The 14504-nt window shown below is 41.5% G+C and overlaps 1 protein-coding gene across 1 annotated transcript in view; it reads right to left on the bottom strand.

The window, feature by feature from the left end:
- Positions 1-299: 299 nt before the first annotated feature.
- Positions 300-14504, bottom strand: part of LOC124027090 (cytosolic endo-beta-N-acetylglucosaminidase-like) — a 34077-nt gene continuing 19872 nt past the window's right edge. The window contains exons 4-7 of the mRNA XM_046339636.1: positions 6734-6935; positions 6390-6538; positions 2284-2438; positions 300-456 (exon numbers count right to left, since the gene is read on the bottom strand). Of these exons, the coding sequence (XP_046195592.1) occupies positions 304-456; positions 2284-2438; positions 6390-6538; positions 6734-6935 (659 nt within the window). The 3' untranslated portion in view covers positions 300-303. The remainder of the gene's footprint in view (positions 457-2283; positions 2439-6389; positions 6539-6733; positions 6936-14504) is intronic.

Here is a 14504-nt window from a genome sequence, read left to right on the forward strand (position 1 = left end):
CCACATTTTCCAGTCCCTCACCCTCTCACCTCCTCTCCCCCTCCCTCACCTCCCTCTCCCCCCCACTCCCTCCCTCCTCTCCCCTCACCTCCCCCTCCCCCTCCCTCACCTCCTCTCCCCACTCCCTCCCTCAGCTCCTCTCCCCCCCCCCCTCCCCTCCTCTCCCCCCCTCCCTCCCTCCTCCCTCCCTCCCTCCCCCTCCCTCCCTCACCTCCTCCCCCACTCCCTCCCTCACCTCCTCTCCCCACTCCCTCCCTCACCTCCTCTCCCCACTCCCTCCCTCACCTCCTCTCCCCCGTCCACCTACCTGTTGGATGGGTTGAGTTCGTTCTGCCATTTTAGCTGTCCGTTCTCCAGCACAGAGTCATACCACAACACCATACTACCAGGGACTCTCTCGTGCATCTGGTCCGTCAGATAACGTAGAAACAGAGGAGTGTTCTTCACAGCAGTCTCCTAATTACACGAGAGGAGACGGAGGGCAGGGAACATACACGTTATCAATCATCGACGTGCTTCCCAAATGGCCCCTCTCTGTCCCCATAGTCCACTACTTTAGACCAGGGCCCATTAAGGCTGCACTGTTGTCATGTTGTACGTGGCAGGCCAACGTGTTTCCCAAATGGCCCCCTCTGTCCCCATAGTCCACTACTTTAGACCAGGGCCCATTAAGGCTGCACTGTTGTCATGTTGTACGTGGCAGGCCAACGTGTTTCCCAAATGGCCCCCTCTGTCTCCATAGTCCACTACTTTAGACCAGGGCCCATTAAGGCTGCACTGTTGTCATGTTGTACGTGGCAGGCCAACGTGTTTCCCAAATGGCCCAGTCTGTCCCCATAGTCCACTACTTTAGACCAGCAGATTAAGGCTGCACTGTTGTCATGTTGTACCACAGGTTCATACCCAGTAATGGCTCTCTGTCTCCATAGTCCACTACTTTAGACCAGGGCCCATTAAGGCTGCACTGTTGTCATGTTGTACGTGGCAGGCCAACGTGTTCACAGCACAGTAATACAGGTCAGTATACTGTAGGACAGCAGATAACAGGGAGGCTGTAGACCTAAAGGAGACTTGTCATTGTTCTGGGTTCAGCACAGTAATGCAGGTCAGTATACTGTAGGACAGCAGATAACAGGGAGGCTGTAGACCTAAAGGAGACTTGTCATTGTTCTGGGTTCAGCACAGTAATACAGGTCAGTATACTGTAGGACAGCAGATAACAGGGAGGCTGTAGACCTAAAGGAGACTTGTCATTGTTCTGGGTTCAGCACAGTAATGCAGGTCAGTATACTGTAGGACAGCAGATAACAGGGAGGCTGTAGACCTAAAGGAGACTTGTCATTGTTCTGGGTTCAGCACAGTAATGCAGGTCAGTATACTGTAGGACAGCAGATAACAGGGAGGCTGTAGACCTAAAGGAGACTTGTCATTGTTCTGGGTTCAGCACAGTAATGCAGGTCAGTATACTGTAGGACAGCAGATAACAGGGAGGCTGTAGACCTAAAGGAGACTTGTCATTGTTCTGGGTTCAGCACAGTAATGCAGGTCAGTATACTGTAGGACAGCAGATAACAGGGAGGCTGTAGACCTAAAGGAGACTTGTCATTGTTCTGGGTTCAGCACAGTAATGCAGGTCAGTATACTGTAGGACAGCAGATAACAGGGAGGCTGTAGACCTAAAGGAGACGTGTCATTGTTGACGTTCTGGGTTCAGCACAGTAATACAGGTCAGTATACTGTAGGACAGCAGATAACAGGGAGGCTGTAGGGGAATATAGTGCACTACTTATAGGGAATAGAGGGGGAATATAGTGCACTAGTTATAGGAAATGGAGGAGGAATATAGGGCACTACTTATAGGGAATAGAGGGGGAATATAGTGCACTAGTTATAGGGAATAGAGGGGGAATATAGTGCACTAGTTATAGGGAATAGAGGGGGAATATAGTGCACTACTTATAGGGAATAGAGGGGGAATATAGTGCACTAGTTATAGGAAATGGAGGAGGAATATAGGACACTACTTATAGGGAATAGAGGGGGAATATAGGGCACTACTTATAGGGAATAGAGGGGTAATATAGTGCACTAGTTATTGGGAATATAGGGCACTACTTATAGGGAATAGAGGGGGAATATAGTGCACTAGTTATAGGGAATAGAGGGGGAATATAGTGCCATTTTTCAACGCACCCACAACATAATGAAAACCAACGTCTCTATCGCACAGCAATAGACAAGTTTAGTACAGAATAACAAACTGTTAAAAGTTATAAAACTCACACCGAGAGGGTTCTCGATGTTGATCAGCCAACCATCGAAGCCGTAACAGTGGGCTATCTGAACCAGCCTGTCAGCTACGGCCCTGTAAGACTCCTCCTCTTTCAGGAAGACCTCGCACATCTTCCCCCCGTCCGTCCACTCAGTGATGAAGGTGCCTGGAGAACAAGCCAATCACAGCCGTCGATCAGTCACTGTGGAACTCAAACAGACCAATCAGCAGTGTGACTTTGAGGCCGTCAGATCGGCACCTATATTCTCAACGTGAGCCCTATCAGTACTGAAGAAGGCAAATGTCCCAACCGTTTCAGAAATGAATCCAACACTTAGAATATAATCTGTTTGATATTGAAGGCTTGTGTTCTCTCTCATGTACATTGTGTAAACTATTATAATTTCATCTGTTAGGTTCAACCCCTTATTGTGTACATCTCACTGTATATGACCTGAGTGAGACAGTCACTCCGACACACACACAGTCACGTACACAGTGAGACAGTCACTCTGACACACACAGTCACGTACACAGTGAGAGAGTCACTCCGACACACACACACAGTCACGTACACAGTGAGAGAGTCATTCCGACACACACACACAGTCACGTACACAGTGAGAGAGTCATTCCGACACACACACACAGTCACGTACACAGTGAGAGAGTCACTCCGACACACACACACAGTCACGTACACAGTGAGAGAGTCACTCCGACACACACACACAGTCACGTACACAGTGAGACAGTCACTCTGACACACACAGTCACGTACACAGTGAGAGAGTCACTCCGACACACACACACAGTCACATACACAGTGAGAGTCACTCCGACACACACACAGTCACGTACACAGTGAGAGAGTCACTCCGACACACACACACAGTCACATACACAGTGAGAGAGTCACTCCGACACACACACACAGTCACGTACACAGTGAGAGAGTCACTCCGACACACACACACAGTCACATACACAGTGAGACAGTCACTCTGACACACACAGTCACGTACACAGTGAGACAGTCACTCTGACACACACAGTCACGTACACAGTGAGAGAGTCACTCCGACACACACAGTCACGTACACAGTGAGAGAGTCACTCCGACACACACAGTCACATACACAGTGAGACAGTCACTCCGACACACACACACAGTCACGTACACAGTGAGACAGTCACTCTGACACACACAGTCACGTACACAGTGAGAGAGTCACTCCGACACACACACACAGTCACGTACACAGTGAGACAGTCACTCCGACACACACAGTCACGTACACAGTGAGAGAGTCACTCCGACACACACACACAGTCACATACACAGTGAGTCACTCCGACACACACACAGTCACGTACACAGTGAGAGAGTCACTCCGACACACACACACAGTCACATACACAGTGAGAGAGTCACTCCGACACACACACACAGTCACGTACACAGTGAGAGAGTCACTCCGACACACACACAGTCACGTACACAGTGAGACAGTCACTCTGACACACACAGTCACGTACACAGTGAGAGAGTCACTCCGACACACACACACAGTCACATACACAGTGAGACAGTCACTCTGACACACACAGTCACGTACACAGTGAGAGAGTCACTCCGACACACACACACAGTCACATACACAGTGAGTCACTCCGACACACACACAGTCACGTACACAGTGAGAGAGTCACTCCGACACACACACACAGTCACATACACAGTGAGAGAGTCACTCCGACACACACACACAGTCACGTACACAGTGAGACAGTCACTCCGACACACACACAGTCACATACACAGTGAGACAGTCACTCTGACACACACAGTCACGTACACAGTGAGACAGTCACTCTGACACACACAGTCACGTACACAGTGAGAGAGTCACTCCGACACACACACAGTCACGTACACAGTGAGACAGTCACTCTGACACACACAGTCACGTACACAGTGATACATGTGAAAACCACAGACTAAAGCCTACAGGTCACAAACAATAGAGGTTTTAAAAGTGAAACTAAACCTCTCGACTGGCTGAGAAAGTAGAGCAGCGTCTCTCCAACACAGTAGGAGTGTAGACAACACTTCCTCTGAGTGGTAGACAACACTTCCTCTGAGTGGTAGACAACACTTCCTCTGAGTGGTAGATAACACTTCCTCTGAGTGTAGACAACACTTCCTCTGAGTGTAGACAACACTTCCTCTGAGTGTAGACAACACTTCCTCTGAGTGTAGACAACACTTCCTCTGAGTGTAGACAACACTTCCTCTGAGTGGGAGACAACACTTCCTCTGAGTGTAGACAACACTTCCTCTGAGTGATAGACAACACTTCCTCTGAGTGGTAGACAACACTTCCTCTGAGTGGTAGACAACACTTCCTCTGAGTGGTAGACAACACTTCCTCTGAGTGATAGACAACACTTCCTCTGAGTGGGAGACAACACTTCCTCTGAGTGGTAGACAACACTTCCTCTGAGTGATAGACAACACTTCCTCTGAGTGATAGACAACACTTCCTCTGAGTGGTAGACAACACTTCCTCTGAGTGGTAGACAACACTTCCTCTGAGTGGTAGACAACACTTCCTCTGAGTGGTAGACAACACTTCCTCTGAGTGGTAGACAACACTTCCTCTGAGTGGTAGACAACACTTCCTCTGAGTGATAGACAACACTTCCTCTGAGTGATAGACAACACTTCCTCTGAGTGTAGACAACACTTCCTCTGAGTGGTAGACAACACTTCCTCTGAGTGGTAGACAACACTTCCTCTGAGTGTAGACAACACTTCCTCTGAGTGTAGACAACACTTCCTCTGAGTGTAGACAACACTTCCTCTGAGTGTAGACAACACTTCCTCTGAGTGTAGACAACACTTCCTCTGAGTGTAGACAACACTTCCTCTGAGTGGGAGACAACACTTCCTCTGAGTGGGAGACAACACTTCCTCTGAGTGATAGACAACACTTCCTCTGAGTGATAGACAACACTTCCTCTGAGTGATAGACAACACTTCCTCTGAGTGTAGACAACACTTCCTCTGAGTGTAGACAACACTTCCTCTGAGTGTAGACAACACTTCCTCTGAGTGTAGACAACACTTCCTCTGAGTGTAGACAACACTTCCTCTGAGTGGTAGACAACACTTCCTCTGAGTGGTAGACAACACTTCCTCTGAGTGTAGACAACACTTCCTCTGAGTGGTAGACAACACTTCCTCTGAGTGTAGACAACACTTCCTCTGAGTGTAGACAACATTTCCTCTGAGTGTAGACAACACTTCCTCTGAGTGTAGACAACACTTCCTCTGAGTGTAGACAACACTTCCTCTGAGTGGTAGACAACACTTCCTCTGAGTGTAGACAACACTTCCTCTGAGTGGGAGACAACACTTCCTCTGAGTGGGAGACAACACTTCCTCTGAGTGATAGACAACACTTCCTCTGAGTGTAGACAACACTTCCTCTGAGTGTAGACAACACTTCCTCTGAGTGGTAGACAACACTTCCTCTGAGTGGTAGACAACACTTCCTCTGAGTGGTAGACAACACTTCCTCTGAGTGGTAGACAACACTTCCTCTGAGTGGTAGACAACACTTCCTCTGAGTGGTAGACAACACTTCCTCTGAGTGAAGGCAGAAAACAGACTGGTGGAAACCAGTAGTGTACAATAATGTACTACATACTGTAATACTGTACCACTTTCACACTGCTGGGCCGGCCAGAATGAACCTAACCGTGATGACTTGAATATTTTGACATTTCAGCATGCTTCACGACACATTTACCAGGCCCACTTAGACCCTACAGCTGGGGTTCGGCTCGGTTCGGCTCGGTACTGTGAAAAGATATATAACTACAAGGGCATTATTGACTCCCAATAATGTCTGTTTTCTCCCAAAGTGTGCACTTGTTCACTTCCCTTCATGGATTTGACAGGAAATGACTGTTATAAAAAAAAACTCCCCTCTCTACCCCCATCTCTATACCAATCCAATGTTTTCCCATTCGTGGGGAGTAGTGAACAAGTACACACTTGTTCAGGAGGAAAGAGAGATTATTGGGACTTGGCCCCGTTGAGTCTCACCCAGGACGATGACTCCGTGTCGGTGAGCAGCGTTGGTCCAGACGGCAGGGGGGATGGTCACCGTGTTGTGGCTGAAGTAGTTAAACACGTCGATGTACTGCCAGTGGTAGAACACATAGGGGGCATCCGACTCTGCTCCCTGCAGAAACCTGAGGGGGAGAGGTCAGGGGTCAAAGGTGAGAGGGAATTTAGTCCAAAAAGGGACTTCCAACACAAGGAGTACGTTGTTATGTGAGAATTTAGTAACAGCCTATCGTAGAAGAGTCATGAGTGTGCAAACAAAGTCTACTTGTGGCAGTTCAGTGTTTCACAGGTGAGAGTTCAGAGGTGAGAGGTCAACCTACCTGTCATCCAGGTATCCGCCCATCATGTCGTGACTCACCAGAGTCCGGTGCGGCGTGCTGGCCAGAGAAGGCTCCCGATTGGCCAGGGGCACCGTCGCCACGTTGAAGGGGTTGGCCTCGCTGCGTTTCCACGACAACAGCTCCTCCAGGGACTGAAGGCCGGAGCTGATTGGCTCGGTGGTATCCGGGTCATAATGCTTAGCTGTAAAGGGAAAGGCACAGATTGGTTCGTTCTTTGTGCTTTAGGTAACATTTGAGTTTTCACTGAATACGGTTGATTACTGTGTCTTCAGGTCGGCCTGGCAACCAAACAACTGTGTGAGCAGAACGAACAGGGACAGTATCACTATAACCTGAGTGTAAAGAGCTATTTCATCATTCCACTGTCCTGTCATTTCCTAAGGATGAAAACCCTTCTGAAACTCAGAGGCTCTGCGCTGTTAGACAGTCTATATTATGTACTGTTATACAGTCTATACTCTGTATACAGTCTATACTCTGTACTGTTATACAGTCTATACTCTGTACTGTTATACAGTCTATACTCTGTACTGTTAGACAGTCTATACTCTGATACAGTCTATACTCTGATACAGTCTATATTCTGTACTGTTATACAGTCTATACTCTGATACAGTCTATACTCTGTACTGTTAGACAGTCTATACTCTGATACAGTCTATACTCTGATACAGTCTATACTCTGTACTGTTATACAGTCTGCACTCTGTACTGTTAGACAGTCTATACTCTGTACTGTTAGACAGTCTATACTCTGATATAGTCTATACTCTGTACTGTTATACAGTCTATACTCTGTACTGTTATACAGTCTATACTCTGTACTGTTATACAGTCTATACTCTGATACAGTCTATACTCTGTATACAGTCTATACTCTGTACTGTTATACAGTCTATACTCTGTACTGTTAGACAGTCTATACTCTGATACAGTCTATACTCTGTACTGTATACAGTCTATACTCTGTATACAGTCTATACTCTGTACTGTTATACAGTCTATACTCTGTACTGTTATACAGTCTATACTCTGTACTGTTATACAGTCTATACTCTGTTATACAGTCTATACTCTGTACTGTTATACAGTCTATACTCTGTACTGTTATACAGTCTATACTCTGTATACAGTCTATACTCTGATACAGTCTATACTCTGATACAGTCTATACTCTGTACTGTTATACAGTCTATACTCTGTATACAGTCTATACTCTGTACTGTGATACAGTCTATACTCTGTACTGTTATACAGTCTATACTCTGTATACAGTCTATACTCTGTACTGTTATACAGTCTATACTCTGTACTGTTATACAGTCTATACTCTGATACAGTCTATACTCTGTATACAGTCTATACTCTGTACTGTTATACAGTCTATACTCTGATACAGTCTATACTCTGTACTCTGATACAGTCTATACTCTGTACTGTTATACAGTCTATACTCTGTACTGTTATACAGTCTATACTCTGTACTGTTATACAGTCTATACTCTGTACTGTTATACAGTCTATACTCTGTACTGTTATACAGTCTATACTCTGTACTGTTATACAGTCTATACTCTGTACTGTACAGTCTATACTCTGTACTGTTATACAGTCTATACTCTGTACTGTTATACAGTCTATACTCTGTACTGTTATACAGTCTATACTCTGTATACAGTCTATACTCTGTACTGTTATACAGTCTATACTCTGATACAGTCTATACTCTGTACTGTTATACAGTCTATACTCTGTACTGTTATACAGTCTATACTCTGTACTGTTATACAGTCTATACTCTGTACTGTATACAGTCTATACTCTGTTATACAGTCTATACTCTGTACTGTTATACAGTCTATACTCTGTACTGTTATACAGTCTATACTCTGTATACAGTCTATACTCTGTACTGTTATACAGTCTATACTCTATACTCTGATACAGTCTATACTCTGTTACACAGTCTATACTCTGTACTGTTATACAGTCTATACTCTATACTCTGATACAGTCTATACTCTGTTACACAGTCTATACTCTGTACTGTTATACAGTCTATACTCTGTATACAGTCTATACTCTGTACTGTTATACAGTCTATACTCTGTACTGTATACAGTCTATACTCTGTTATACAGTCTATACTCTGTACTGTTATACAGTCTATACTCTGTACTGTATACAGTCTATACTCTATACTGTTATACAGTCTATACTCTGTACTGTTATACAGTCTATACTCTGTACTGTTATACAGTCTATACTCTGTATACAGTCTATACTCTGTACTGTATACAGTCTATACTCTGATACAGTCTATAATCTGATACAGTCTATACTCTATACTGTTATACAGTCTATACTCTGTACTGTTATACAGTCTATACTCTGTACTGTTATACAGTCTATACTCTGTATACAGTCTATACTCTGTACTGTTATACAGTCTATACTCTGTACTGTTATACAGTCTATACTCTGTACTGTTATACAGTCTATACTCTGTACTGTTATACAGTCTATACTCTGTATACAGTCTATACTCTGTACTGTATACAGTCTATACTCTGTACTGTTATACAGTCTATACTCTGATACAGTCTATACTCTGTATACAGTCTATACTCTGTACTGTTATACAGTCTATACTCTGATACAGTCTATACTCTGTACTGTTATACAGTCTATACTCTGTACTGTTATACAGTCTATACTCTGTACTGTTATACAGTCTATACTCTGTATACAGTCTATACTCTGTACTGTATACAGTCTATACTCTATACTGTTATACAGTCTATACTCTGTACTGTTATACAGTCTATACTCTGTACTGTTATACAGTCTATACTCTGTACTGTTATACAGTCTATACTCTGTATACAGTCTATACTCTGTACTGTTATACAGTCTATACTCTGTTATACAGTCTATACTCTGTACTGTTATACAGTCTATACTCTGTACTGTTATACAGTCTATACTCTGTATACAGTCTATACTCTGATACAGTCTATACTCTGTACTGTTATACAGTCTATACTCTGATACAGTCTATACTCTGATACAGTCTATACTCTGTACTGTTATACAGTCTATACTCTGATACAGTCTATACTCTGTACTGTATACAGTCTATACTCTGTTATACAGTCTATACTCTGTACTGTTATACAGTCTATACTCTGTATACAGTCTATACTCTGATACAGTCTATACTCTGTACTGTTATACAGTCTATACTCTGATACAGTCTATACTCTGTATACAGTCTATACTCTGTACTGTTATACAGTCTATACTCTGTATACAGTCTATACTCTGTACTGTTATACAGTCTATACTCTGATATACAGTCTGCACTCTGATATACAGTCTATACTCTGTACTGTTAGACAGTCTATACTCTGTACTGTTATACAGTCTATACTCTGTACTGTTATACAGTCTATACTCTGTATACAGTCTATACTCTGTATACAGTCTATACTCTGATACAGTCTATACTCTGTACTGTTATACAGTCTATATTATGTACTGTTATACAGTCTATACTCTGTACTGTTATACAGTCTATACTATGTACTGTTATACAGTCTATACTCTGTACTGTTATACAGTCTATACTCTGTATACAGTCTATACTCTGATACAGTCTATACTCTGTACTGTTATACAGTCTATACTCTGTACAGTATATACTCTGATACAGTCTATACTCTGTACTGTTATACAGTCTATACTCTGTATACAGTCTATACTCTGTACAGTCTATACAGTCTATACTCTGTACTGTTATACAGTCTATACTCTGATACAGTCTATACTCTGATACAGTCTATACTCTGATACAGTCTATACTCTGTACTGTTATACAGTCTATACTCTGATACAGTCTATACTCTGTACTGTTATACAGTCTATACTCTGTACTGTTAGACAGTCTATACTCTGATACAGTCTATACTCTGTACTGTTATACAGTCTATACTCTGATACAGTCTATACTCTGTACTGTTATACAGTCTATACTCTGATACAGTCTATACTCTGTACTGTTATACAGTCTATACTCTGTACTGTTATACAGTCTATACTCTGTACTGTTATACAGTCTATACTCTGTACTGTTATACAGTCTATACTCTGATACAGTCTATACTCTGTACTGTTATACAGTCTATACTCTGATACAGTCTATACTCTGATACAGTCTATACTCTGTACTGTTATACAGTCTATACTCTGATACAGTCTATACTCTGATACAGTCTATACTCTGTACTCTGATACAGTCTATACTCTGATACAGTCTATACTCTGATACAGTCTATACTCTGATACAGTCTATACTCTGTACTGTTATACAGTCTATACTCTGATACAGTCTATACTCTGTACTGTTATACAGTCTATACTCTGTATACAGTCTATACTCTGATACAGTCTATACTCTGATACAGTCTATACTCTGTACTGTTATACAGTCTATACTCTGATACAGTCTATACTCTGATACAGTCTATACTCTGATACAGTCTATACTCTGTACTGTGTATACAGTCTATACTCTGATACAGTCTATACAGTCTATACTCTGTACTGTTATACAGTCTATACTCTGATACAGTCTATACTCTGATACAGTCTATACTCTGATACAGTCTATACTCTGATACAGTCTATACTCTGTATATACAGTCTATACTCTGTGTTATACAGTCTATACTCTGTATATACAGTCTATACTCTGTTATACAGTCTATACTCTGATACAGTCTATACTCTGATACAGTCTATACTCTGATACAGTCTATACTCTGATACAGTCTATACTCTGTACTGTTATACAGTCTATACTCTATACTCTGATACAGTCTATACTCTGATACAGTCTATACTCTGTACTGTTATACAGTCTATACTCTATACTCTGATACAGTCTGCACTCTGTACTGTTAGACAGTCTGTACTCTGATACAGTCTATACTCTGTACTGTTATACAGTCTATACTCTGATACAGTCTATACTCTCTACTGTTATACAGTCTATACTCTGTACTGTTATACAGTCTATACTCTGATATACAGTCTATACTCTGTACTGTTATACAGTCTATACTCTGATACAGTCTATACTCTGATACAGTCTATACTCTGTACAGTCTATACTCTGATACAGTCTATACTCTGATATACAGTCTATACTCTGTATACAGTCTATACTCTGTACTGTTATACAGTCTATACTCTGATACAGTCTATACTCTGTACTGTTATACAGTCTATACTCTGTACTGTTATACAGTCTACTCTGTACTGTTAGACAGTCTGTACTCTGATACAGTCTATACTCTGTACTGTTATACAGTCTATCTCTGATACAGTCTATACTCTGTACTGTTATACAGTCTATACTCTGATACAGTCTATACTCTGTAATGTTATACAGTCTATACTCTGTACTGTTATACAGTCTATACTCTGTACTGTTATACAGTCTATCTGTACTGTTAGACAGTCTGTACTCTGATACAGTCTATACTCTGTACTGTTATACAGTCTATACTCTGTACTGTGATACAGTCTATACTCTGATACAGTCTATACTCTGTACTGTTATACAGTCTATACTCTGTATACAGTCTATACTCTGATACAGTCTATACTCTGTACTCTGATACAGTCTATACTCTGATACAGTCTATACTCTGTACTGTTATACAGTCTATACTCTGTATACAGTCTATACTCTGATACAGTCTATACTCTGATACAGTCTATACTCTGTACTGTTATACAGTCTATACTCTGTACTGTTAGACAGTCTATACTCTGTACTGTTATACAGTCTATACTCTGTACTGTTATACAGTCTATACTCTGTACTCTGATACAGTCTATACTCTGATACAGTCTATACTCTGTACTGTTATACAGTCTATACTCTGTATACAGTCTATACTCTGATACAGTCTATACTCTGATACAGTCTATACTCTCTACTGTTATACAGTCTATACTCTGTATACAGTCTATACTCTGATACAGTCTATACTCTGATACAGTCTATACTCTGATACAGTCTATACTCTGTACTGTTATACAGTCTATACTCTGATACAGTCTATACTCTGATACAGTCTGCACTCTGATATACAGTCTATACTCTGTACTGTTAGACAGTCTATACTCTGATACAGTCTATACTCTGTATACAGTCTATACTCTGTACTGTTAGACAGTCTATACTCTGTACTGTATACAGTCTATACTCTGTACTGTATACAGTCTATACTCTGTATACAGTCTATACTCTGTACTGTTATACAGTCTATACTCTGATACAGTCTATACTCTGATATAGTCTATACTCTGATACAGTCTATACTCTGTACTGTTATACAGTCTATACTCTGATACAGTCTATACTCTGATACAGTCTATACTCTGTTATACAGTCTATACTCTGTATACAGTCTATACTCTGTACAGTCTATACAGTCTATACTCTGTACTGTTATACAGTCTATACTCTGATACAGTCTATACTCTGTATACAGTCTATACTCTGAAACAGTCTATACTCTGTACTGTTATACAGTCTATACTCTGATACAGTCTATACTCTGTACTGTTATACAGTCTGCACTCTGTACTGTTAGACAGTCTGTACTCTGATACAGTCTATACTCTGTACTGTTATACAGTCTATACTCTGATACAGTCTATACTCTCTACTGTTATACAGTCTATACTCTGTATACAGTCTATACTCTGATACAGTCTATACTCTGATACAGTCTATACTCTGTACTGTTATACAGTCTATACTCTGATACAGTCTATACTCTGATACAGTCTATACTCTGATACAGTCTATACTCTGATACAGTCTATACTCTGATACAGTCTATTCTCTGTATACAGTCTATACTCTGATACAGTCTATACTCTGATACAGTCTATACTCTGTACTGTTATACAGTCTATACTCTGATACAGTCTATACTCTGATACAGTCTATACTCTGATACAGTCTATATTCTGATACAGTCTATACTCTGTACTGTTATACAGTCTATACTCTCTACTGTTATACAGTCTATACTCTGTACTGTTATACAGTCTATACTCTCTACTGTTATACAGTCTATACTCTGATACAGTCTATACTCTGATACAGTCTATACTCTGATACAGTCTATACTCTGATACAGTCTATACTCTGTACTGTTATACAGTCTATACTCTATACTTGATACAGTCTATACTCTGTTATACAGTCTATACTCTGTACTACAGTCTATACTCTATACTCTGATACAGTCTGCACTCTGTACTGTTAGACAGTCTGTACTCTGATACAGTCTATACTCTGTACTGTTATACAGTCTATACTCTGATACAGTCTATACTCTCTACTGTTATACAGTCTATACTCTGTACTGTTAGACAGTCTATACTCTGATATACAGTCTATACTCTGTACTGTTATACAGTCTATACTCTGATACAGTCTATACTCTGATATAGTCTATACTCTGATATACAGTCTATACTCTGATACAGTCTATACTCTGATATACAGTCTATACTCTGTATACAGTCTATACTCTGTACTGTTATACAGTCTATACTCTGATACAGTCTATACTCTGTACTGTTATACAGTCTATACTCTGTACTGTTATACAGTCTGCACTCTGTACTGTTAGACAGTCTGTACTCTGATACAGTCTATACT

This window comes from Oncorhynchus gorbuscha, unplaced genomic scaffold (genome assembly GCF_021184085.1).
Source record: "Oncorhynchus gorbuscha isolate QuinsamMale2020 ecotype Even-year unplaced genomic scaffold, OgorEven_v1.0 Un_scaffold_2952, whole genome shotgun sequence".
Taxonomy (NCBI): domain Eukaryota; kingdom Metazoa; phylum Chordata; class Actinopteri; order Salmoniformes; family Salmonidae; genus Oncorhynchus; species Oncorhynchus gorbuscha.